At 43.3% G+C, this 25,617-nt stretch overlaps 1 protein-coding gene and 1 long non-coding RNA gene across 5 annotated transcripts in view; one reads left to right on the top strand and one right to left on the bottom strand.

Annotated features, from left to right (window-relative positions):
* LOC138764954 (AT-rich interactive domain-containing protein 2-like) overlaps window positions 1-21,830 on the bottom strand; it is a 278,904-nt gene extending 257,074 nt beyond the window's left edge. For all 4 annotated transcript variants that reach the window (XM_069941451.1, XM_069941455.1, XM_069941453.1 and 1 more), the window contains exons 1-2: window positions 21,650-21,830; window positions 20,781-20,874 (exon numbers count right to left, since the gene is read on the bottom strand). In XM_069941451.1, the coding sequence (XP_069797552.1) occupies window positions 20,781-20,874; window positions 21,650-21,735 (180 nt within the window). In that variant the 5' untranslated portion in view covers window positions 21,736-21,830. The remainder of the gene's footprint in view (window positions 1-20,780; window positions 20,875-21,649) is intronic.
* Window positions 21,831-22,664: 834 nt separating this feature from the next.
* The window catches only part of LOC138762930 (uncharacterized), a 46,640-nt gene continuing 43,687 nt past the window's right edge, over window positions 22,665-25,617 (top strand). Inside the window, exons 1-2 of the long non-coding RNA XR_011357242.1 lie at window positions 22,665-22,752; window positions 22,890-22,997. This is a non-coding gene — a long non-coding RNA (uncharacterized lncRNA). The remainder of the gene's footprint in view (window positions 22,753-22,889; window positions 22,998-25,617) is intronic.

Raw genomic sequence — 25,617 nt, 5'->3', positions numbered from 1 at the left:
GCTAAGATCTTGGACCACTGGTCGGCCTGCCAGCAATGATACCTGTCTTACATCTCTCAGAGTACACCACAGATGTAAGGTACGTGATGGTCAATGCACTGTCCAGGAAAACTATCAAGGGGAGTTGACTTCGTGGCACTGGAGGAGGCGCAGCAGAAAGACGAGGAGATGCCTAAATAAAGGACTGCCATATCGGGACTGCAGCTCCAAGAGATCCCAGTCAGCACAGGTTACACCACCCTCTTGTGCGGTGGCCACCAGTCAGATCAGACCCATCGTCCCAGTGGCTTGAAGATAGCAGGTTTTCGACTCCATCCACGGACTAGCTCACCCATCCATCAGGACCATGGTCCAGCTGGTGGCCAACAAACACGTGCGGCATGGATTGCAGATGGGTAAAGGCGTGCACGCAGTGCCAAAATACCAAGGTATAGCAGCACACCAAGACTCAACCTTAGCACTTCGAGCCCACAGAATGAAGATTTGACCACATTCACGTGGACATAGTAGAAGCCTTGCCAGTATCCCAGAGTTTCCACTATCTGTTCATGATGGTCAACTGCTTCAACAGGTGGCCAGAAGGAGTCCCGCTGGCAGACACGCCCACAGTTTCGTGTTCCAGGGCTCTCATCTCATCCAAGATGGCACGGTTCAGGTTAACATCCCACATCACATCCAACAGAAGGGTCCAGTTCAACTCCAGTCTGTGGTCCGACCTCTCCAGCCTGAAGGGTGACCAGCTGCAACACACAACAGCTTATCACCCACAGTCCAATGGGTTGGTGGAACACTTCCACAGGCACTTCAAAACCACACTCATGACCAGACTCCAAGAATCCAACTGGGTACACAAGCTACCATGAGCACTGTTGGGCATCCACACACCATCCAAGGAGGACCTCAACACCTCTTCAGCTGAACAAGTCTATGAAGCTCCACTGGTGGCCCTGGGAAAATTCCAGTTAAACAGCAAGACAACTCTGCCAGCTAAGGGAAAGAGTCAGCAACCTAGCCCCGATTCCACCTTCCAGGTACAGACACATGAGGGCCAACATACCCAAAGACCTGCAGGACTGTGAGTATGTTTTCAATCGCAGGGGTCCACGTCGTCCATTGCTTTAAAGGCCATACGAGGGTCTGTTCTGGGTTATCTACGCTCAGACTGGAGGTCGGAGGCAAGACGGAGGTCTTAGCCAGACAGGCTGAAGCCAGCACACCTGGACCAGGCACGGCCGGTCGAGCCACCAGCACCACGGAGAAGAGGTAGGCCACCGAAGGCTGCAGAGTCTTTCCCTCTGGGCACCAAGGACAATACCGCTGTTTTGGTTGGAGGGGATGGGTCATTTGGCAGCCCGCTGTGGTGGCAATCAAGCCAGCGCTCTGGACAGCGAACGCAACCAAAGGCCAGCAGCCCGTGCCGCAGCACTGGCCCTAACAAACTAACCGGCGAGTGAACAGTAAGGATCTCTTAAAGGCCAGCTACCCCAAAATGGCGTTGGCTTTGCTGTGCAGTTAACAGACAGGGACAACGCGTGGAGAAGAAGGGCATTGTTTTTTAGGAAAGTAACCATGCGCTGGAAACCTGCTTTTGTCATGCATGTTGTGACGCCAGCCAAGGGGGACCATGGCGGGAATAATGCAAGTATAAAAGTCAACCCTGACCCACAATAGAACTCAGAGCTTAACCTGACTACACTACATGTGTACGTCTTCTTTCGAGTAGCGCATGGCTACATTCCATCAATTTTATCAGATTCAAGATGTATGAATGTAGTTTACAATCATACTCAATCCAGGTTCTTGCATGACAGCAATGTTCATATGATGTGAATATCATTTACAATATTGCTTTTTGTCCATACTTATATTTATTTGTACAGAGGCACATATTGGCCATCTAGTTAAAGATAACAATTTCCTTTCTTCCACTAAAAAGTATTTGAACCAAGTAGAATTTCAATGTCACTTTAAAAGATTTATGGCGGTCATTGCCAAAACTAACTTTTTAATCCACATTTACAAGAATACGCACTAAATAGAAGAAATAGAAGGAAAAACCCAACACCCAACCCCAACCAACCAATTTTCGCCTGCAGCCGCTGCAACCATGTCTGCCTGTCCCGCATCGGACTTGTCAGCCACAAACGAGCCTGCAGCTGACGTGGACTTTTAACCCCTCCATAAATCTTCGTCCGCGAAGCCAAGCCAAAGAAGAAGACCACCATTAACACTGTGTACAGTGCTGGATACCACAATATAACAAAGAATGTAGAGCAGCTGTACAAGGATTCTTCCAGGACCAGAAGTTCCACCCAAGAAATATTTAGAAAAAAGTTATTTTCTTTTAAACAGTGGCAAAGGGGTCAAAAACTAGTAGATGCATTAGTATTAGATAACAGATGATAATTTCCCCCCTACCTACAGATAGTAAACTTCTGAAACTCACTGCCTCAGAGAATTGTCACTCATATATAAAGTATATACACATACATCACATGTCAATTTACACCTCTTCAACTTCGCCCAGCGGTGTCAATCACCCATTCTATAGATGATTTCCTCTGCTAGGTCTGGTGGAGACCATTGTCTCAGAGGTACTTGATATGTTAATCTCCTCCCTCAGGGATGGGTCTGGGCAATTAACATTGATAAGGTACAGTGCTCTAGCTAGAATATCCTGTTTCTCTGACATACCATGACACTCAGGCCAAAGTGTTCCCAATACTGCCAAGATCAAAATTTATAATTTTGCACGTGTGTGCATGTAGAGCCCCACTGTGATTTTTCCACGTTCGTCTGTAAATTGTACAGGCTTGTTTGATCGCCGATATTACTTTCCCACAACCGTTATAAATTGTCCGGGTTGTTTATTGCTGGTGCGACTTTCCCACACCCACTATAAATGGTGCGCACTGTTTTATTGCCACTAATACTTTCCCATGCTCGCTATAAATTGTGTGTGTTTGTTATCCCCATTATCATTTTTTCCCAGGCCCATCTTTTGTAAATAAAACATTTATTACAAAACATTTTTTTAAATTCAAGTAATACATTTTAATTTAGAACCAGTTTCTGCTCAACTGAGTTCAATTTTATATTCAATGTGTAGAAAATTTCTTGTATAGCACACACACGCATATAACGCACAGTGGGTTACCTAGCTTGTAAAAAACATCCTCAACATCCATTGGAGCGCTTACACCCCTAACGTCGAAGTACTCGAGATGGCAGAGGTCGACAGCATCGAGTCCACGCTTATGAAGACCCAGCTGCGCTGGATGGGTCACGTCTCCAGAATGGAGGACCATCGCCTTCCCAAGATCGTGTTATATGGCGAGCTCTCCACTGGCCACCGTGACAGAGGTGCACCAAAGAAAATGTACAAGGACTGCCTAAAGAAATCTCTTGGTGCCTGCCACATTGACCACCGCCAGTGGGCTGATAACGCCTCAAACCGTGCATCTTGGCGCCTCACAGTTTGGCGGGCAGCAACCTCCTTTGAAGAAGACCGCAGAGCCCACCTCACTGACAAAAGGCAAAGGAGGAAAAACCCAACACCCAACCCCAACCAACCAATTTTCCCTTGCAACCGCTGCAATCGTGTCTGCCTGTCCCGCATCGGACTTGTCAGCCACAAACGAGCCTGCAGCTGACGTGGACTTTTTACCCCCTCCATAAATCTTCGTCCGCGAAGCCAAGCCAAAGAAAGAAAAAAAAACACATAACGCACGCATTGTATGTGTCTAAATACAGTAATTGAGAAAAATACTCTTGGTATGCAAAAGCTATTTAATGTTCACTTTAAAAGTCGTGGCCTACAGGCTACAGAACCAATACTCAAGATGTGATTAAGTTGGATGGTTCTTTTTGGACTGCAGGGCATGATTGCCCAAAGAGTCTCCTGAACATAAATCCTCTCATTTACTAGAATTTAAAGTTCCCCAGTTATCAAACTGGGAGTCAAACAAGTTTCTGAAGCTACATTCTAGGCCTTTGGATACTTGGCCTGGTAACTAACACCATATTATTATACCCTCTGACCTTCTTAATCTTGATATTTCTAAAAATTGGCTTACATCAGAAATTGGCAGACTGAAAAATTATCTGGACAAAACTACTTACCTTGTTCTTACCATTTTCTCCAGTTAAAACTACTTTAACAATAAGAATTCCCATTCTGCCACTTCTGAAATATTCTCCTCTTCCTTTAAGTCATGAGTGACAGAAAAAGAAAGCAGAAAGCCTACTGGAAGCAACTCCCTGTATACTCACTCACGTCTGTGGTAAAACATTCCATTAATGTTATCTCCACCTACAAGTCTGCAGATGGCACCACCATTGTAGGCCAGATTTCCATAATGAGACCCAATAGAGGAAGGAGATGGAGAGTCTAGTCACTCATGGTAAGCTAACAACCTTTCCCTCCATGGCAGCAAAGTAAAGGAGCTGGTCATTGATTTCAAGAAACAGAGTGGAGCATACATCCCAGAATATATCAGTGGTGCTGGAGAGGTTCAAGCTCTTTGGAGTATATATCACTAACATTCAGTCTTGGTTTAATTACATTGATGCCACAACCAAGAAAGCAGACCACTACTTTCTTAGAAGCTTGAGAATATTCAGCATGTCTCCGAGGTTTCATGAACTATGACAGGAGCACCATAGAAAGAATCCTGTCAGAATATATAATGGCCTGGTACTGGAACTGCTCTGCTCAAGGCCTCAACAAAATGCAGAATGGTAAACTCAGCTTATCCATCACGTAAACCAACCTCCCCTCTATCAAAACCATCTCTATAACTCTTATCTCAAAAGAGCTGCTACAGTATTCAAGGACAACACAAAACTTCAAATTCATGATGTTATCAGACCCTTGAATAGTTCTCACACTGGCAAACGATGATGCCCTTACACTGTCTTTTTATAATTGGCAGTAAGCTTTTTCTCGACAAGGTTTTTGTACTTTTGCCTTATCTGTACTATTTAACTATTGTTATACTACTCTCTACACTTGTTTATTTGCCTTTAATGCACTACCTATTGCACAAGTACAATTGTCAGGAAACCTTGCAAAACACAAAGAATCACACATGACAATAATTAAGATCACTCCCTCAACTATGAGCCACAGCTTATGCTTGACAAAGGCAAAATTGAGTCTATCCCCAGAGGAGTATCTTCTCCATTTGCGCCAACACATATTACTTCCACAAATAGCATTACATATTCTTCTATACCTTCCAGGAAATTGTTCACTCTTATTAACAACAAATGCTTCATTCTCCTGTAGGTCTCAGGTAAAAGTAACTCCTATAAAAGCCATTCATTAAATTTTAAAAAAAATACACACTAATTGTACTAATTCTCTTTGACTTGGCTTCGCGGACGAAGATTTATGGAGGGGTAATGTCCACGTCAGCTGCAGACTCGTTTGTGGCTGACAAGTCTGATGCGGGACAAGCAGACACGGTTGCAGCGGTTGCAAGGGAAAATTGGTTGGTTGGGGTTGGGTGTTGGGTTTTTCCTCCTTTGTCTTTTGTCAGTGAGGTGGGCTCTGCAGTCTTCTTCAAAGGAGGGCAGCAAGAGATTTCTTTAGGCAGTCCTTGTACCTTTTCTTTGGTGCACCTCTGTCTCAGTAGCCAGTGGAGAGCTCGCCATATAACACGATCTTGGGAAGGCGATGGTCCTCCATTCTGGAGACGTGACCTACCCAGCGCAGCTGGATCTTCAGCAGCGTGGATTCGATGCTGTCGGCCTCTGCCATCTCGAGTACTTCGATGTTGGAGATGAAGTCGCTCCAATGAATGTTGAGGATGGAGCGGAGACAACGCTGGTGGAAGCGTTCTAGGAGCCGTAGGTGATGCCGGTAGAGGACAATTAGTAATTGTACTAATTACATCATGGAATTTCCTCTGCCTTTATATCACAGCTTGCCCAACTCCTCTTTCTGGACAGTAATGTTAATTTGTGGGCTGTTATTTGATTTCTTCCCTCAATGCTACTTTAATTACCATTAGAAACTGACTTTAATTTATTAATCTGATAAAACCTTTCATTGAGAGTAATCCCAGATCTGCTTGTACTTGACTCCCATTATGGCCTACAGCTTCCATCATGTTACAATGCCTTCAAGAAAATTTCCCAATATGTTAGCATAAGGCCAAAGTTCAACTCAAGTTCAGTCTGTGAGATATTCTGATCTAGCTCAAGAAACAATGTTAGAAACTGACCCCAAAAGTTGAATTAAACATCAAAGCTAGTTTACTTTAATTGGGAAAAATGGCTTGGCTTCAAAACATACATCTTTGGGCACAAAGCCACGAATAAATACAAGAAAATCTTTTGAACTTTAACTTAATTTGCAAATAAATTATTCAGTTGTGTAGTTTTGTCACTTTCGGTTACACAGAATCAAGTTACTCACAGGTTGGACTTGACAACAAATAAAAGGCTTACTTTTTATGATGAACCAATTTTCAACTGCATAACCCAACTGCAATTTTACCAAATAAATGCCACAAGTGAAGAGTTCAGAAATTGGAGCAAAATGGAAATAGTTAAAGAAGTGGTGCAGGAAAGAGAACTTTGATTCTTAGGGCGAGTTCTGAGGAAGATGGAATCTCTGCAAGTTCAGTGGGTTTGATGCATTAAGAGACAGCAAAGCTTCACTCCCAGATGAACTCAATGCCTCCAGGCCCAATTTGACCATCAAAACAAGGTAGAATCACTGGGACCTCCATGTTACCTGATCATCCTCGACTGTCATGTAGAGAACATGTGGGCTGCCTTCAAGAGAGTGAGTCCAAAGAAAGCATCCATACTGAAAACCTATCCTAACCAACTTGTCAAGCTCTTTAACATCTCATTCCAGTAGGGTATGATACCCACCTATTTAAACAGGCTTCAATAGTACAAGTGCCCAAGAGTGTGGTAACCTGCCTAAATGACTACCAACCAATGGCACTCTTCCCACAGATCTACGGCATCACACTGGTGATGCACAAAGACCTGGAACACCTGGACAGCAAATACAGATGCAACGAGATGCTATTTATTGACATCAGTTTGGCATTCATCATCATTCCCTCAAAACTAATCAGCAAACTCAAAAATATGGATCTCAATACCCCACTGTGTAATTGGATTCTGGATTTCCTCATCTCCAGACTCCAATCAGTGAGGATTAGTAAGACCATCTCCAAAATCTCCATCAGTAATTAGCTCCTGCTTTACTCACTTTGCACCTATGACTATGTTCTTTCTTTGGCTTGGCTTCGCGGACGAAGATTTATGGAGGGGATAAAAAGTCCACGTCAGCTGCAGGCTCGTTTGTGGCTGACAAGTCCGATGCGGGACAGGCAGACACGATTGCAGCGGTTGCAAGGGAAAATTGGTTGGTTGGGGTTGGGTGTTGGGTTTTTCCTCCTTTGCCTTTTGTCAGTGAGGTGGGCTCTGCGGTCTTCTTCAAAGGAGGTTGCTGCCCGCCAAACTGTGAGGCGCCAAGATGCACGGTATGAGGCGTTATCAGCCCACTGGCGGTGGTCAATGTGGCAGGCACCAAGAGATTTCTTTAGGCAGTCCTTGTACCTTTTCTTTGGTGCACCTCTGTCACGGTGGCCAGTGGAGAGCTCGCCATATAACACGATCTTGGGAAGGCGATGGTCCTCCATTCTGGAGACGTGACCCATCCAGCGCAGCTGGATCTTCAGCAGCGTGGACTCGATGCTGTCGACCTCTGCCATCTCGAGTACTTCGACATTACGGATGTAAGCGCTCCAATGGATGTTGAGGATGGAGCGGAGACAACGCTGGTGGAAGCGTTCTAGGAGCCGTAGGTGGTGCCGGTAGAGGACCCATGATTCGGAGCCGAACAGGAGTGTGGGTATGACAACGGCTCTGTATACGCTTATCTTTGTGAGGTTTTTCAGTTGGTTGTTTTTCCAGACTCTTTTGTGTAGTCTTCCAAAGGCGCTATTTGCCTTGGCGAGTCTGTTGTCTATCTCATTGTCGATCCTTGCATCTGATGAAATGGTGCAGCCGAGATAGGTAAACTGGTTGACCGTTTTGAGATTTGTGTGCCCGATGGAGATGTGGGGGGGCTGGTAATCATGGTGGGGAGCTGGCTGATGGAGGACCTCAGTTTTCTTCAGGCTGACTTCCAGGCCAAACACTTTGGCAGTTTCCGCAAAGCAGGACGTCAAGCGCTGAAGAGCTGGCTCTGAATGGGCAACTAAAGCGGCATCGTCTGCAAAGAGTAGTTCACGGACAAGTTTCTCTTGTGTCTTGGTGTGAGCTTGCAGGCGCCTCAGATTGAAGAGACTGCCATCCGTGCGGTACCGGATGTAAACAGCGTCTTCATTGTTGGGGTCTTTCATGGCTTGGTTCAGCATCATGCTGAAGAAGATTGAAAAGAGGGTTGGTGCCAGAACACAGCCTTGCTTCACGCCATTGTTAATGGAGAAGGGTTCAGAAAGCTCATTGCTGTATCTGACCCGACCTTGTTGGTTTTCGTGCAGTTGGATAATCATGTTGAGGAACTTTGGGGGACATCCGATGCGCTCTAGTATTTGCCAAAGCCCTTTCCTGCTCACGGTGTCGAAGGCTTTGGTGAGGTCAACAAATCTGATGTAGAGTCCTTTGTTTTGTTCTCTGCACTTTTCTTGGAGCTGTCTGAGGGCAAAGACCATGTCAGTGGTTCCTCTGTTTGCGCGAAAGCCGCACTGTGATTCTGGGAGAATATTCTCGGCGACACTAGGTATTATTCTATTTAGTAGAATCCTAGCGAAGATTTTGCCTGCAATGGAGAGCAACGTGATTCCCCTGTAGATTGAGCAGTCTGATTTCTCGCCTTTGTTTTTGTACAGGGTGATGATGGTGGCATCACGAAGATCCTGAGGCAGTTTACCTTGGTCCCAACAAAGCTTGAAAAACTCATGCAGTTTGGCATGCAGAGTTTTGCCGCCAGCCTTCCAGACTTCTGGGGGGATTCCATCCATACCTGCTGCTTTGCCACTTTTCAGTTGTTCGATTGCCTTATATGTCCTGGCCTTATATTCCTGGCCAGAAACCTGGCCAGGAATCCTGGGCAAGCATGGCATCGGCAAGTGCAACGACAATGGGCGCCTCCTGTTGGAGCTCTGCGCAGAACAGCGACTTGTCATTACAAACACCCTTTTTCAGCAGAGGGACAGCCTTAAGACCACCTGGATGCATCCCCGATCCAAACACTGGCACCTCCTGGACTACATCCTGGTGCGAGAAAGTGACAAACAAGATGTGCTCCACACCAGGGTCATGCCTAGCGCGGAATGCCACACTGACCACCGGCTGGTTCGCTGCAAGCTCAACCTTCACTTCAAGCCAAAGCCCAGGAACAATAAAGCCCCCAGAAAGAGGTTCAATGTTGGAAACCTGCAGTCAGACGAAGCGAGAGGAAACTTCCAGGCAAACCTCAAAGCAAAGCTCGACGTTGCAACCCGCCTCACGGACCCGTCCCCTGAAACCCTCTGGGATCAGTTGAAGACTACCATACTGCAATCCACTGAAGAGGTACTGGGCTTCTCCTCCAGGAAAAACAAGGACTGGTTTGACGAAAACAGCCAGGAAATCCAGGAGCTGCTGGCAAAGAAGCGAGCTGCCCACCAGGCTCACCTTACAAAGCCGTCCTGTCCAGAGAAGAAACAAGCCTTCCGTCGCGCATGCAGCCATCTTCAGCGCAAACTCCGGGAGATCCAAAATGAGTGGTGGACTAGCCTCGCCAAACGAACACAGCTCAGCGCGGACATTGGCGACTTCAGGGGTTTCTACGAGGCTCTAAAGGCTGTGTACGGCCCCTCACCCCAAGTCCAAAGCCCGCTGCGCAGCTCAGACGGCAAAGTCCTCCTCAGCGACAAGATCTCCATCCTCAACCGATGGTCAGAACACTTCCAATCTCTTTTCAGTGCCAACCGCTCAGTCCAAGATTCCGCCCTGCTCCAGCTCCCTCAACAGCCCCTAAGGCTAGAGCTGGATGAGGTTCCCACCCTGGATGAGACATATGACTATGTAGCTTGTTACAATTGCAACACCATCTATAAACTGACTATATCACGATAGTGAGTTGTATAAAAGGGACAATGAGTTAGAAGATAGGAGAGAGATTGGAAACTTGGCTGAATACCTCGTTCTCAAAAACTAAAACTAAGGAGTTGATTATGGACTTTTGGAATGGAAAATGATTGGTGGGGGGGCCGGGGGGGTGGGGGGGGGAAGAGGTGGAGAGGGTAAGCAAATTGAAATTCTTGGGAGTCAATATTTCCTGGACCCAACACACAAATGTCAAGTGAAGAAAACATCTCGGTGCCTCTACTTTCTTAGGAGTTTGTGGAGGTTTGATATGACATCAAAAACCATGGCAAACTTCTACAGCTATTAAGTGGAAAGTGTATTGACTAGCCCCATTAAGGCCTGGTATGGGGGCACTAAAGTCTCTGAGTGGAAAGCCCTGCAAAAGGTAGTGAACACAACCCAGTACATCAGAATTAGAATTTATTGTCACGAACAAGTCATGAAAGTCAGTATTTTGCAGCAGTAACAACATAGTGCAAACATTCATATTGTAATCATCTTACAAAATTACTATTAAAAATATGAAAAGTAAGACAACATCTGGTTCATTGATCATTCAGGAATCTGATGGCAGCGGGGAAGAAGCTGTCCTTGTCCCCGATGGTAGCAAAGTGAAGAGGACATGGCCTGGGTGGTGAGGGTCTTTGAGAATAAATGTTGCTTTTTTAAGACACTACCTCACATAGATGTCCTTGATGGGGTGGTCTAATGCCCGTAATGTTACAGACCGAGTTAACAACCCTCTGCAGTTTATTCTTGTCCTTAGAGTTGGTATCTCCATACCAAGCAATGATGCAACCAGCCAGAATGGTCTCCATAAACGAGAGTCTTCCGTGACATACCAAATCTCCTCAGACACCTCACATAGTTGCTGGTGAGCCTTTTTTGTGATTACATCAACATGGAGGCTCTAGAACATATCCTCAAGAGACATTGACATCCAGGAATTTGAAGTTCTTGACCTCCTCTGGCAAAACTCTCCCCACCATAGAGAACATCTTCATAGAACACTGCCGTCAAAGTCCAGCAGCAATCATCAGGATCTCCACCATCCAGGACATGCTGTTTTTGCTGCTACCATCAGGAAAGAGCTACTGTATAGATGCCACAAGATTCACACCACCAGGTTCAGGTACAGTTGCTACCCCTCCACCATCAGACTCCTAAACACAAACTCAAAATTTAAGGACTTACTTTGCATATTATTTATTACTGAATATTTTTTCTCTATTATAGTTTATAGTTCTTTCCTTGTTAACATTTCTCTCTTGAATACATATCTTTTTCAAGTACAGATTTTTTTTACACTACCAACAAGTAAAAATTCTGCCTGGTCTAAAGGTAAAAAGAATCTCAGGGTTGTGATGTCATGCATATACTGACATTAAATCTGAAATTTGAACTTTGTATGATAGACTAGAAAGATCAACAAATTAATAAAAAGTGACAAGCACATTTTTGGAAGTGTACAACAGGCGAACTCCTGGTCAATGAGATAATAGGTGAAAGCATGCAAAAAAATTTCTGATGTGCAAAAATGTTCAAGTTCCAACAGTACATATATTTAACATTTCACTGGACCATGGTGCATATACATACAAGTTGTTGTAGTTGGAAATTTCACCTAGCCTATAATTTAACTAGGATAATTCCTAAAAGTACAAAAGAACCACATATCTTGAATGCATTCAGAACTTTTTAGTCAATAAGGAGCAAGCCCAACAAAAGATAAGGCATTTTTAGACATCATTTTAGGAAATGAATCTGAGCAAGGAGAAAACAGCAATGGGTGAGTAACTTTGGAGCAATGATTATAATGCAGTTAGATTCAGCATAGTTATGGAAAATTAAAGAATAATTTCTAAATTTGGGCATGGCCAATTTTACCAGATCAAACTACAATCTAAACACAACCAACTGAAGGTAGAGCACAGTCAAGGTCTTTTAAGTAAGAAATATTGAAGATTCAAATCAAATTTAAAAAACAGGCGCAGAAAATCTAAATTCTCATTGATATAGAAGACAGGGCAGGATAAAGCAATAAATATTGACAGCTTAATGCTGCTAAGTGCCTACAGTTCACAAGATGCTAGAGTAAAAGTATGGAGAAATTTAGGAAGACAAATGGTATGTATGAAAAACACTGATAAGGAAAGTCAAGAAAGTCTCAGGAAGTTAGGTGGAGAAAAAGTAACAAATGGAATTCTAATTAGACTGTGAAATAACACATATGAGGAGGGCAGATGGGAATAAATGATAAATTGTAGTTTATTAAGAACTCCAGAAAAACAGATTTTTGGAATGCATGTGCACAAATCCCTGAAGGGGGCAGGATACTTCAGGTAGAAGGTAGTTCAGGCGGCAAAGAAGATACTTTTCTTCACTGGCTGAGATCCTGAACAGAAGAGTATGGAAGTCCATATTAGAACTGCATGGCATAAGGTCAAGCTAGTGAAAGTACTAATAGCAGATTTGAAGAGGAATGAGATGAGAGGAACCCTTTACCAAAACCAAAGTGGGTGCAGAGGGAATTCTGTTCACAAAGCAGTTTCATCACAAGATCAAGGGAGCAGGAGATGTCTTTCATGGACAACATGAAATCAAGAAAGTGTGCAAGGTGAAGTCGGAGGAAGACAAGTAAAAGATGACAGATCAGGTCAAGATGGGAAGCATTTAGGTGAAGCCCAAGACCTAAAAGGCACAGTTAAAGAGAGAAAAGCCACAAAATAAAACCCATAAACTCTTCCCTCTCTTTTTTGACAAAAAGAGTAAGCAATCAAAGGGAACAGTCTGTATCTGTATTGGAGTCACATGAAGGGGTGACATTATTATATCACGGCCATCCTGAAAGAGTGAATGGTTTCATCAGAGGGGACAGAATCCAATATTTCTCCACATGGTCTGACCAGATCCAGTAATCTGGTATGTAATAGGTTTAGTTGGGAGGGGGAGGGGGAGGGGTGGGTGGGTAATGTAATGCAAAAAAGGTGGAAGGTGTTGGTGGTTGGAAAAATTATGGAAAATGGAATGCCAAACCTTAAAACTGCTGATAATTTGAACATTCAGTTACATGTTAGGTAAAACTACTCCCAAAAATCAGCAAGAGCTTGTCAATAATCAAAGCAATACAAGAAAATCATGATCTGAGATTTCATCAATAGATAAACTCAAGTCAAGAAGGCATGTGACAACATGGTCAAGGGACTGACCACAAATACAAGTAAGGGAGTTTATATGCAGAGAAAGATCCAGAGATGATCTGAGGACAGTGAACTTGAATAAGATCCAAGATAGAGAATGAAATCACTGACCATAGACTAAGAAGCAAAATCAGGCCATTCAGCCTGTTGAGTCTGCTCCACCATTTAAATAATGGCTGATGTACTTTTCCTTTCAACCTCATTAATCCACCTTTGATGTGCTTACTAATCAAGACCCTACCAACCTCAGCTTCTTGGCCTCCACAGTATGTGACAACAAATTTGCAATCCTCTAGCTAAAGGGATGTCCTTTTCTTCTGAGGTTGTGCCCTCTCATCCTAGACTCTCCCACACTGGAAACATCCTCTCTTCCAGCCTCTTCAACATTAGGAATGTTTATTTGAGATACCCGCTCATCCCTCTAAACTCCAGCAAGTACAGCTCAGAGCCATCAAACACTCCCAAGTTAACCTTCTCATCTTTGAGATCATTTTTGTAAACATCCTCTGGACCCTCTCCAACACCAGCAGATCCTTCCTTAGATATGGGACCCAAAATTCCTCATAATTATCCAAATGTGGTCTGTCCATTGCCTTGTAAACCCTCAGCATTACATCTTTGCTTTTTCATTCTTGTCCCCTCAAAATGAATGCCAATATTCCATTTGCATTAACCTGCAAGTTAACTTTTATGGAATCCTACACTAGGACTCCCAAATCCCTAGGGATCTCTGCTTTCTGAATTATCTCCCCATTGAGAAAATAGTCTATTTTATTCCTTCTGCCAAACTGCATGACTATACACTTCCCTACTCTTTATTCCATTGTCACTTCTTTGCCCATAGACTCAATGTATCCAAGTCCCTTTGAAGACTCCCTATTTCCTTAACACTTCTGCACCTTTACCCATCTTCATATAATTCACAAACCCGGCCACAAAGCCATCAATTTCATCTCCTAAATCATATACATGCAACACCAAAGGTAGTGGACCTAACACAGAAGACCACTCACTAGCCACTGGAAGCCAGAAAGAAAGGGTCCCTTTATTCCTAAACTTTGCCTTCTACCAATCAGTCAATCTTCTATCTATGTTTGTACCTCTCCCAAAAAAAAATGGGCTCCTAACTTATTTAGCAGTCTCGCGTATGGCATCTTGTTAAAGACCTTCTGAAAATCCAAGTAAACACCATCCATTTGTCTGACCTGCTCATTACTTTCTCAATAAACTCCAAAAAGATTCGTCAGGCAAGATCTCCCCTGAAGGAAAGCTTGTTGATTTCAGCCTATTTTATCTTGTACTTCCATATATTCTGAAACATCATCCTTATTAATGGACTTTCAAATCTTGCCAACCAGTCTGTCTTTTACTTCTTTCCCTTCTTAAAGGGCAGAGTGACATTTGCTATTTTCCACACCTCTGGAACCATTCCTGAAAAATTACTACCAATAAGAAATAGGAACAGGAGTAGGCCATCTGGCCTGTTGAGCCTGCTCCGCCATTCAATGTGATCATGGCTAATATGATAAGTTAATTTCCACTTTCCTGTCTTTTTATCATATCCCTTAATTTCCCTACTATACAAAAATCTATCCAACCTTGACTTAAGTATATTAACTGAGATCACCTCCACTGCTTCAATGGGCAGTGAATTCCACAGATTCACCATCCTCTGGGAAAAGCAGTTCCTCCTCATCTCTTAAATTTACCACCCTGAATCTTGAGGCTTTGTCCCCTAGTTCTGGTCTCCCCTACCAATGGAAACTTACCGCCTTCAGCCTACGAAACTAAATCCAATAAATCTAGTTATCTCTGATCTGGAGAAGAAAAAAAATCTTCTATATGCCTTTCAAAATTTTATGTTTCTGTAAAATCCCCTCTCATTTTTCTAAATTCCAGTGAGTACAGTCCTCATAGGCTAACCCCTTCATCCCTGAAATCAACCTAGTGATCCTCCTCTGCATCACTTTCAAAGCCAGTGCATCTTTCCTCAAGTAAGGAATCCAGAACTGCACGTGATACTCTAGATGCGATCTCACCAATACCTTGTACACTTTCAGCATAACCTCTCCGCTCCTAAATTCCATCCTTCTAGCAATGAAGGTCAACATTCTACTTGTCTTGATAGCCTGCTGCACCTACAAACCAACCTTTCATGATTCATATACAAGCACTCCCAAGTCCTTCTACTTATCAACACGCTGCAATACCTTGACATTTAATGCATCATCTCTTCAGCTGCCTCTTTCAGAGCCATGGGGCATAGACAGTCAAGTCCAGATTAATTATCCACCTTCAGCTTCCCAAGCATCTTTTTCTTAGTAACTGTAATTACAGTTGCTCTGACTGTTAACTCTCTTAAAATTTTGGCACCTTATTGGTGTCTTCATAATGAAGACTGGTGCAAAATACTTATTCAGTTCATCCTCCATTTCTTCATTTCCCATTATCACTTCTCCAGAATCATTTTTCAGCTGTCCAATGTCTACTGTTGCCACTAATTTACTCTTTATATATCCGAAAAAACTTTTGGTATCCTCTTTCGTGTTATGGGCTAGCTTATTTTCATTCACCTTTCCCCCCCTATTGCTTTTCTATTTGTTTTTAAAAGCTACTCAATCCTCTGGCTACCCGTTAATTTCTGCAATACCGTATGGCCTCTATTTAGATTTTATGGAGTCTTTGACTTTCCTCATCAGCCATTGTTGCCTCCCCCTCCTTTCAGAATGCTTCTTATTTGAGAATTCACTTAACTGTTCCAATAAGCCAACTTAAAGGTATTTTGTGCAATCCTGCATCAAGAGATTTTTTTGAAATCTACACAAAACATTCCACAGGTCATTATTTACCTGGGATTTCACCTCCCAAAACAATAAATAAACCTGGAACTGTCCTTCTCAGTAGCTTCACGAGCAAATTTACTCTACCTGGAGAAATAATTAACCTTACAGACTGCACTCAGTCCCTGATTTACATTGATTTAACTTGTACCAAACAGCACAATTGTGGGCAAATAATAGAGCCATTTATAACACACAGAACATAAATCAGTTCCCATATATGATTACCACATAACTAACCCTGCTGTATGTCAGTGCTTACATCAAGCAAGAACAGAATCATGCACAATTCCTTTCCAGCCGCATCAAGCATTGGAAATGGCAAGTTGGGCAATTTGCCCATGGGCTAACAATGCTCGTAAGACAATGCAAAGCAAAAAATGGAAGGAGGTGTCCTTTTTATTTTAAGTGCTCTGATACACTGGCTGCAAGTATACGATTAGTAAAACACATGGGTCAAAATAGGTGCAAAAAAATTCAAAACCAGAAAGCTTATACTGATTGAATTTTCTTTTCAAAAAAACATTAGACCATGTATTGGGAGAGGTCGTGGCTGTCACGTTATGGCACTCCTCCCTACCAAGTCGGAGGACACACCAGCTGCCAATAAACCTCCTGTGTCGCCCCACCTATGAGCACACACCTTGCTGTTAGCCCATGTTAATTACCTGCCCCACATCCTCCAGCCTGCCTGTACTTGACCTCAGGTCATTGGCTGCCATAGATTAACCTACCTGACACCAAGCCATTGGACCCCCAGTCAATCACCTGGGTTGGATTCCCCAGGGTGCCATGAGCCCTTTTGTTCACTCTCCTGCCATCTTCGAGGGGCCTCCTGCTCCACCCTGGGCTGAGAAACTTGGGCCTACACTGGAGAAGTTGCCGGTGAGATAAGGGTACCGTTTAATAGGGGTTGGGAGCACTGATCAATGTCCCTAGATTACCACAGAGCCGTGTTCGCCCAGAGCCAAGGGGTGGCAGACACGAATTTACTTTTCCCTTGATTGTATGCATGTATCTTTTTTCCCACGTGCGTTTATATGCACGTGTTTCACTGCCGCTATTATTTTTTTCCCATGCTTCAAATTCTTATTGCCAACCAAGTACAGTTCCTTCTGTATGTGACCTCATTTTTCCACGGCTCTGCTGCTAGCAAATAAAGCTATGTCCAGATCCTTGCCTTTGAGACCTACCATACCCCTTTCCTCACACACAACAGGCCACAATTGGATTATTGCATTTAAATTTGGTCATAACACTTTAAAAGGATGTGAAAGTCCTTAAGGGGGTATAAAAGAAATTACCTAAATTAATTTCAGGGATGAGGAACTTCAGCAACAAAGTTGGAGTGGAGAAAATGGATCATTGGATAACCTTGGAGTAAAGCAACCTGTTAGGGTGCACAAAATCGTGGCAAGTTCCATCAGCCAGTGGTTCAATGTGATGGAAAAAGTGTGAACATCAGGAATTCTTTTGAACAGTTAATGTCTAGAAAGCAAATGAAAACAGAAAATTACAGAATAATTTGAAGGTATCTGACAGTAAAATATTGAAGTCTGTGGGGCTAGAATTGGGAACTGGAACTGATGGAAAGAGTTTTTTTCCAAAGAGCTGCCACAGACTTTCTGGTTTGAATGACTTCATTCTGCTCCAGAATGACTACAATTTGTGTGGCCTGCGATAAGTAATTAAAAATTTAAGAAGATGATATGAAGGTATAGAACTCTTTTTCTGTTAGGCTGCAAAACAAATAGGATCTCCAACCCAATCCAGTCACACTTTTAAAATATTAAATCTTTCCTTTATACCTGTCCAGTTTTCAAATACTCTCAACTTGTATGTAATAAAAAAAACTAATTTTTTTTTGTAATGGGACAACACCCAATATTTTTAATTAGTGTTTTCTAAAGAATGATGATCAAAGAAATTTTACAAAATTGAGAGCATTTCTACATGCTGTTTTTAGAAAATAAATTGCTGATGAGATTACCTGATTGGTACCAAATTACAGCACAAATTCAAATTATTTCAAATCACATTCACTTATCAATAGCCCTTAAGATTTCACACTGTTTGTTGGACACCAAATGGAGGATGCTAAATGAGGGAATTGGACACAATTATAAAATAAGTTTTATTAAATACAGTGAAATCCCTGGTATCCAGCACCTGTGGTGATTGGTAGATGCTGGATAAGTGAATTTTTCGGTTGCTTTGCTGTTTGCTTGAGGCTGCCAATTGCTTGAATTCCAGATAATGGGTTTTCTGTATTTTTTTTTAAATTGAAGAGTTCAAACATTATCTGAAACAGGGCACAGAATCTCTGGCCAAAACAAAAAGAATCACATTAAAGACCTCTCTCCCCAAACCCACGAACCTAATTGATATACCGTGCTATACAAGCCACAAAAAAACAGGTGAACTGGATGTAAACATAAAAGCTTTACCTAATCTCAGTGTGTACAACACTATGCTCCATTTGACCCATTAATATAGTTACGCCTAGCATAATTTTCCCTTCCTATTTCTCACTTTCATACTCCTTGACAATATTATCCCAAAACACATGTCATAATCTGGCTGTGGCACCTATTTTGATGATTCATTAACTGTTTAACTTTCTAAAGGTGGTAACAACCAGCTGTGTATTTCCAGTGTTTCTTTTATTCCTACATCACAGTTAATACCATTAACCCATGCACGGTTACAAACTCAGACTGCTTATCCAATATCTAATTCTGAATAGCTCAAATTTCCTCCAGTTAAATAATGGAAAGGCTGCACCACCTCCATCTTTCCCCCACCATCAAACACTCCCCCAGACACAAAACTCTGTTCCTTCTTCCTGGTGCACAGTTTTAGTCTGAACTAAACTGTTAGCAATCATGGCCTTTGACACCAAGTTACTCTCCAAACCATCTTAGCCACAAAGCAGTGCCCATTTCTACTGGTAGCTCTGCTAATCAGCTGCAGAAATTCTGACTGATATTTTACAAAACTGGCAAATCTAGCCTGCCATCGTTTATTCTGCTCAAACTTAACTCATCTAAAACTTCCATCAAATCTTAAATCACTCCGGTTGTGTTCACTGACGTGCACAAAATTCTAATCCATCTTATCTCAAATTTGAAAGATGTACCCATGTTCAAATCCCTCATAGCTGTGTACTTTCTTCTAAACCACAACCTCTACAAACGACAACCAAATTGATGTTGGAAATAATCAACAAGTCACTGGCATCTGAGAAAAAGGAAACAGAGCTAACAAAGTCAAAATATTTTGAATAAAATGTTCACTGCTTCTCTTTCCAGATGCTGCCTGGCCTGCGGAGTCCTCCAGCATTTTCTGCATTTATTTCAAATTTCTAGTTTACACAGTCGGATTTCCCACCCTTCACAATTTATATAATACCACAGCAAATTTTTCCCTTCCTTTCAAAGGGTAATAGAAGCAAACAAAAACTCTGCCGGTCTCTCACCCAACTTTCATTTAACTCAGTAAGAAAATACATGCAGCAGCTGCGTTTTGTTCAAATGAATACCAGGTTGCCGCTCCCAATTTGGCTAATTTTTTAAAAAAAAAATTCCCCCCCCCCCCCCCCCACAGTGGCCTCTTCTTCTCCCACCCCCCCCCAGTAATAGAATGAGAACTAGAATGAAGAGAAAGCTGACAGCTCCAAATAAAAGTAATTTTCTGATCAAGATGTGACATGCAATTATAAAAGGAAATATTTAATTAATACTAAGTACTTTTCTTACAAATATTCAACATGTGGTCAAAAATTGTCAACCAATCTCCAAACTGCAAAGAAAATGCCGCTGAAAGTCAAAAAATGCCTTTTGTAGCTTCTTACTTAAATTTGTATTGATTGAGGCCTCTACAAGGCCTAGCTGAGCAAGAAGCCTAACAGCCCATTTTTTTTGCCTGAACAACATAAACGATCAAATCCCCTTTAAGAGTAGAGCTTAATTGCAGCAGACGGTTGCATTGCTGACTTTCACGGATCCCGCTCGCGTTACTGATGTTACACAGTCGCTAATTTTCAGTTCATTCACTCCCTCGCTCCCACTCAAACGAGGAGACGGGCCTTAAATGGGTTCACACAAGCCGTTTCATTTCGCGAAAGCAGAGGATATTTCAAATGAGCCTCTAATTCTTCTTCTAAGGAGGACCGATTATTTGCCCCCCCCCCTCTAATTTTATGTTATATTTGGATACTTCGATCTATTTATTGTGCATTTTTTTTTTAAAAAAAGGCAATTCTTGAACCGATTCGCTTACAATCAGCCTTTACAAATATCAAAATTCGATTTTCTAAATACTTCAACGATTAAAAATTGAAAATCCATGTTTATAAAGAAGAAAATATGTTCTTTAAAGTTGTGGGGCTCCTTTCACTAGTTACTGGGAGTTAGGTCAGAGATCTTTCTCTGTAAACAATGGAATCTATATTGTTTAAATAAAAAGTCGTCAACATTTTATATTCTTTAATCCAACTGCAAGTCACCCCCAGTAGTAAACAAACGTACGCATGATTTCTATGAAACAGTGGTGGAGCATCAAATACGAACTCCCACCAAAAATTAAACAGCAATTGAAACATTTTTGTTTAAACCATTAATGCCTGAATTACCTTGGCGAATCCCCCCAGTGAAGTCACTCTGCTGTATAAGACACTCAGATCCAACTCTCTCCCTCCGATAATCGGAATCTTTCTAAAGGATGTCCTAGAAATTGCAAAATAAATTGTACTTTAAAAAAAAGCAACTGTTCAAAGAGGACATCTGTTTAAAAAAAACACAAACGCCAACCCCGAAGTTTGGGGGGGGGGGGATAATATGAATCCAATGCACTTTTTTTTGGGAGGGGGAAATAATATCAATCCAATGCACTTTGGTGGGGGGGATAATATCAATCCAATGCACTTTTATTGCAAATGCGGGACCAAAGCTAGTCAGATCTTTCCATCCAATCTGAAGTTTATGCACCAAATTACAAATCAAACGCATTTGAGAAAAGGTTCAAAGTTGGAGTGCGATTCAGAAGCCCCCCCCCCCACCACCACCACCACCTGTGTCGTCCCCCCCCCCCCCTCAACCTGACTGATAATTACAACTGCGCAGAATTTCGAAAAATCTCCTGGCCAAAGAATCACTGTTGGCAACACAAAAAAAAAGTGGCAGAACCAGGCGACAGCGGGCAGCTCGAACCCGAGCCCCTCGACCTCGTTCCTCGGGAGATAGATAGATAGATGTAAAAAGTTTTCAGTGAGCCCATCTCCTCCTTCACCATGAAATGATTCCCACTCCCTGTCGCCGACGGTGCCGGCGCTCAGGCACCAAGTGACAAGTGAAAGCCTTTGAAGGCCGCTGAATAAAAACAACACATTTCGTCCCTCCCCCTGCATTATTTCAGACGGTTTAATTCATTCGCCCCCCTCCCCTCCTCCTCCCCCTCCCCCCAAAAGTTGGATTTCTTTTCTGGCGAATATATTTTTTTTACCCTTTACTCCTGTGAAAGTGCCGCAGCTCATCCAGGAAACTCCTGCCCGTCCTCAAGCCGCCGCTTTTACTCGGAGTTTTGGCCATAACTAGAATCCCTCTCACACGAGAGGGAGAAAAAAATAAAACTCCCCCGAATAAATAATCAAACCACGGGGGTTTTTTTAAAAAAGGTGGCAAATCAATCCTTGCCCCCCCCCCCTCTCCCCCTCTTCCCCCCCCCCCCACCCCCCTCTCTCTTTTGGTTTGTTTAGGGCTGGTTCTCTCTACAGTTTCTTCTTTCTCATCTCCGGAGAGTCGGGCGCCCAAGCCCAAACCCGAGCCATCGCCGGCCACGACCGGGATTAAACCAGAGCCGAGGAGGAGGAGGAGGAGGAGGAGGGAGAGTTGGGGGCGGGGGGGGAGAGAGAGCCCGCTAGTAGCAGGCGGGCGGGCGGGCGGGCTCGCTGGAGCGCGGTCAGGCGGCTCGGCCCGCGCCGTTCGATTCACCGGGGAGACGATACTATCCGCCGCTCTCCTCTAACAATCCTGCCAGCCTGTGGTGGGGGGGAGGAGATTTTAATCTCCTTATCACCGTCTCTCGCCTGCTTCTTTTCTCCTCTCAAAAGGGCCGGGGGCTTTGGCAGGAGTTCGGCTCCGATTTTTTTTTAAATTGATGGATGTTATTTTTTTTCCGGAAAACAAAAACAGAATCGATTTTTAATTTTTTTCTCACCCCCCCCCCCCCCCCCCAATCTCTCCGCTGTTTTTCCCCCTCACAGACAATGAAGGCCCGAGCAATTACCCGCCAGAGGGGGGGTCCTGCAATTCGACCAAACAGGCCGCCGGCTGGGTGCGGGGGCAGGCTGGGAGTTGGAGTTCTGCCGGCAGCCAAACGAGGGCAAGGTGCCTGCTGCCGAGACTGCAACTCCCGAGCTGCTTCTGCGGATCCGCCAGCCGTCGGAGTTGGGTGGGGGGGAGACATCACCGCGCAGGCGCGGGCGGGTGATCGGGAGTTGGAGTTTGCGCGCGTTCAGGGAGTGCGGATGGTTCAAAGGGGGAGGGGGACCAGCGCGGTCGCGTCCTTTCGTCCTGCTCGCAATCCAAACTGAGCGAGAGGAAAAGGTGCGAGGTGATGAACCGTGCAGCACCCGCGGAGAAGTTGTTCTCTCAAAATGGCGAGGTGCTCCATTGGGTGTGGGGTTGTGTAAAAGGAAGCTCGTTTTAGTTCTCATATAGAGGTTGGTGTCTTATTTCCGCAGATCTCCCTAAACATTGCAAGCTGAATCAGAAGTTGGCACCTACTAGCGCCAGGCTCATAGTAAGGCGGTTATTTATTGCGAGAAGGTTGGAGACATTGGAGTACAGAGGTAATAGTTCCCCTCCACCCCTTTAAATGGGAAAAAGTTTAAATTCTAGTTCACCAAGTCTGCAGCTCCACAAATGTCGGGGATGCAGGTCAAACATCACCTGTCAATACAGTGAGGGGAAAGCGCACTTGCCACAGAGGGGTGGAAGGAACAAGGGGAAGAGCACGGTTGTCCCATTCCAGTGGGTGCCACCTAAAGAAAGTTAAATCGTAATTCCTACGAGAAACACTGGAAATACTCAATAGATCACGTGGGTAACGAAATTAAATTACAGCCAAGTGACCTGACAGAAGGACTGACAAGTTCTGACACACAGGAAAAGGTCTTATCTGGAACTATTGAACTGGATAGTGAGTTGAGAGGACTGTCACATGCCATAACGTGGTATCGGTTAACCAAAGACAGGGAAGAAAAATAAGTGTCATCCATGCAGACCGAGTGGAGATGTGCAAAGCAGACCCTAATTTGCGTTTAGTTGCAACCACTTAGAACCTTATACCAAGTTGAAGTGGATTGCAGCTTCATCTGCAAGGATTACTTGGGCCACTGAATGGTGCAAAGGGATGAAGTCAAAGGGCAGGTGAGGTGGCTCCTGCACTTGAATGGGTGGGGGGGGGTGTAGGGGGGAAATCACTGAGAAAGAGAATAGTGAATGGAGATGGAAGATTATGAGAGAATAATCCCCTTTAGAACTCAGGAAGGAGGTGAAGATGCCTGATGATGAAATCCCATTAAAGGTGAGAAAAAAAATACAAGGTTGAACAGTTGAATGCAGAACCTGATGGGGTGGAACTGAAGGCAAAGGGTACCTCCATCCTTGTTCTTATTGGAAGAAAAGAGCAGAATACAAAGCATTTGTGGTAGAGGGGAGACTGTTGAGGAAAAAAACCCATCACAGAAGCATTGTTGCAGAAGTAACATTACAGAAGCTGAGAGAATGTAATCTTTACAAAGTGGGGTGGGGATGGAGGAGGAAAAAAAGTCAAAATTACATTGTGAAACTGGACCTGCAATTGATGGTTAAAAAAGGAGGGAAAGAGTCAGGTATAGAAGCACATTAAAATAGGAGCAGAATGAAATTGGGAGCAAAGAATCAGAGCTGGGATTGCAGTTGCTTAAAAATCTAATGATTTAGAGCAGCCATTCTCAATTGGGGGGGGGGGGGTCCCTGAGGGGCCACAGCACATAAAAGGGTGGGAGAGGTGATGTGGACTGAAATCCATAAAATATTTTATGTTGTTGGTAGGAGAGAAATGTGGAAGAAACCAACTAAACCTGACTGCTTCGCAAGGGGGCCCATAACCTTTGAGCATTGTCCTAAGGGGGCCAGAGCCAAACAAAATGACTGATTTAGAGGAAAGAAGAAATTGTATTGTGGCCAAATTGCAAAACAAAAGTATGGGGAATGGCATTTATACAGAGAAGGCACACCATCTTCAGAAACACAATGAAAGGTTATGTGAATGGGCAAAAAGTTAGCCAAAGAAGCACATTGGAAATATGAAGTTGTTCACTTTGGAAGTAAGGAGAATGAAAACGTATTTAGATAGTGAAAATTGCAACACAAAGATTTGAAAATCCTCATATCAAACAGAAACAAACAACAGTACAGACCCTTCTGCATTTTTCCTCAGTTCCATGTACCTAGCGTATCTAAAAGTCTTTGAAAAGATTCTATTGTACCCGTCTCCACCACCTTTGCCAGTAGCACATTCTATTCACCCATCACTGTGTGAAAAACATTCCTCTTAAAACCCCTTTTATTTACTCCCATTCATCTCAAATCTATGCCCCCTCATATTAGCCATTTCAGCCCTGGGGAAAAAGCTAGCTGTCCACATGAACAATACCTCTCATCATCTTATACATGGTAAAACACAAAAGTCTGCAGACACTGTGGTTGAAGTAAAAAGACCATACTGGGAAAAACAACAGGTCAAACAGTATACTTTATAGAGCCAAGATCATCTTGTACACCTCTATCAGTTTATCCCTCGTTGCTTCAAGGAGAAAAGATATTCACTCAACCTATCCTCATAAGACATGCTGTCCAATCCAGGTACCATCATTGTAAATCTCATCTGCACACAAAACAAAGCAACATACAGGTGCAGCAAGCAAACCAATGCAAGGCTGGTCCTTCAATTCAAGCGAGGCAGTGAAAGTTGGGAAGCCTTGCCATTGTTGTTCAAGCCACGAGTCATGATGCATCTACAGTACCATGAACAGTTTTAGTAGTCTTATTTCAGGAAAGCTACATTGACATTGGAGTGGCAAAGCCAGATTAAAGGAGAAATGGTGGAATCCATCATTTGAGGAAAGGTTAGAGAGGTTGGGTGTCTACTTATTGTAGGTTAAAAGAATGAAGTGCACTGTTACTGAAACAAGATTTCTATGGGGCTTGGCAAGGTAACTACTGGGAAAATATTTATCCTGGGGTAAATTCTAGGGCTGAGGTGCATAGTCTTTAAGACTCAAATGAGGAGCATATTATTCCTAAAGCTTTTGGAATTCCTTGAACTCTGAATCTCTGAATATTTCAAATATCAGCCATCAAAGCTGTAATCGGTAACTGAATCTAGGGTAACTGTAAGGACAGGAAAGTGAATGAGGAAAGTTA

This window comes from Narcine bancroftii, chromosome 5, assembly GCF_036971445.1.
Source record: "Narcine bancroftii isolate sNarBan1 chromosome 5, sNarBan1.hap1, whole genome shotgun sequence".
Lineage (NCBI taxonomy): Eukaryota > Metazoa > Chordata > Chondrichthyes > Torpediniformes > Narcinidae > Narcine > Narcine bancroftii.
Note: the sequence above shows the minus strand (reverse complement) of the source record. Positions and strands in the feature narration are given on the sequence as shown.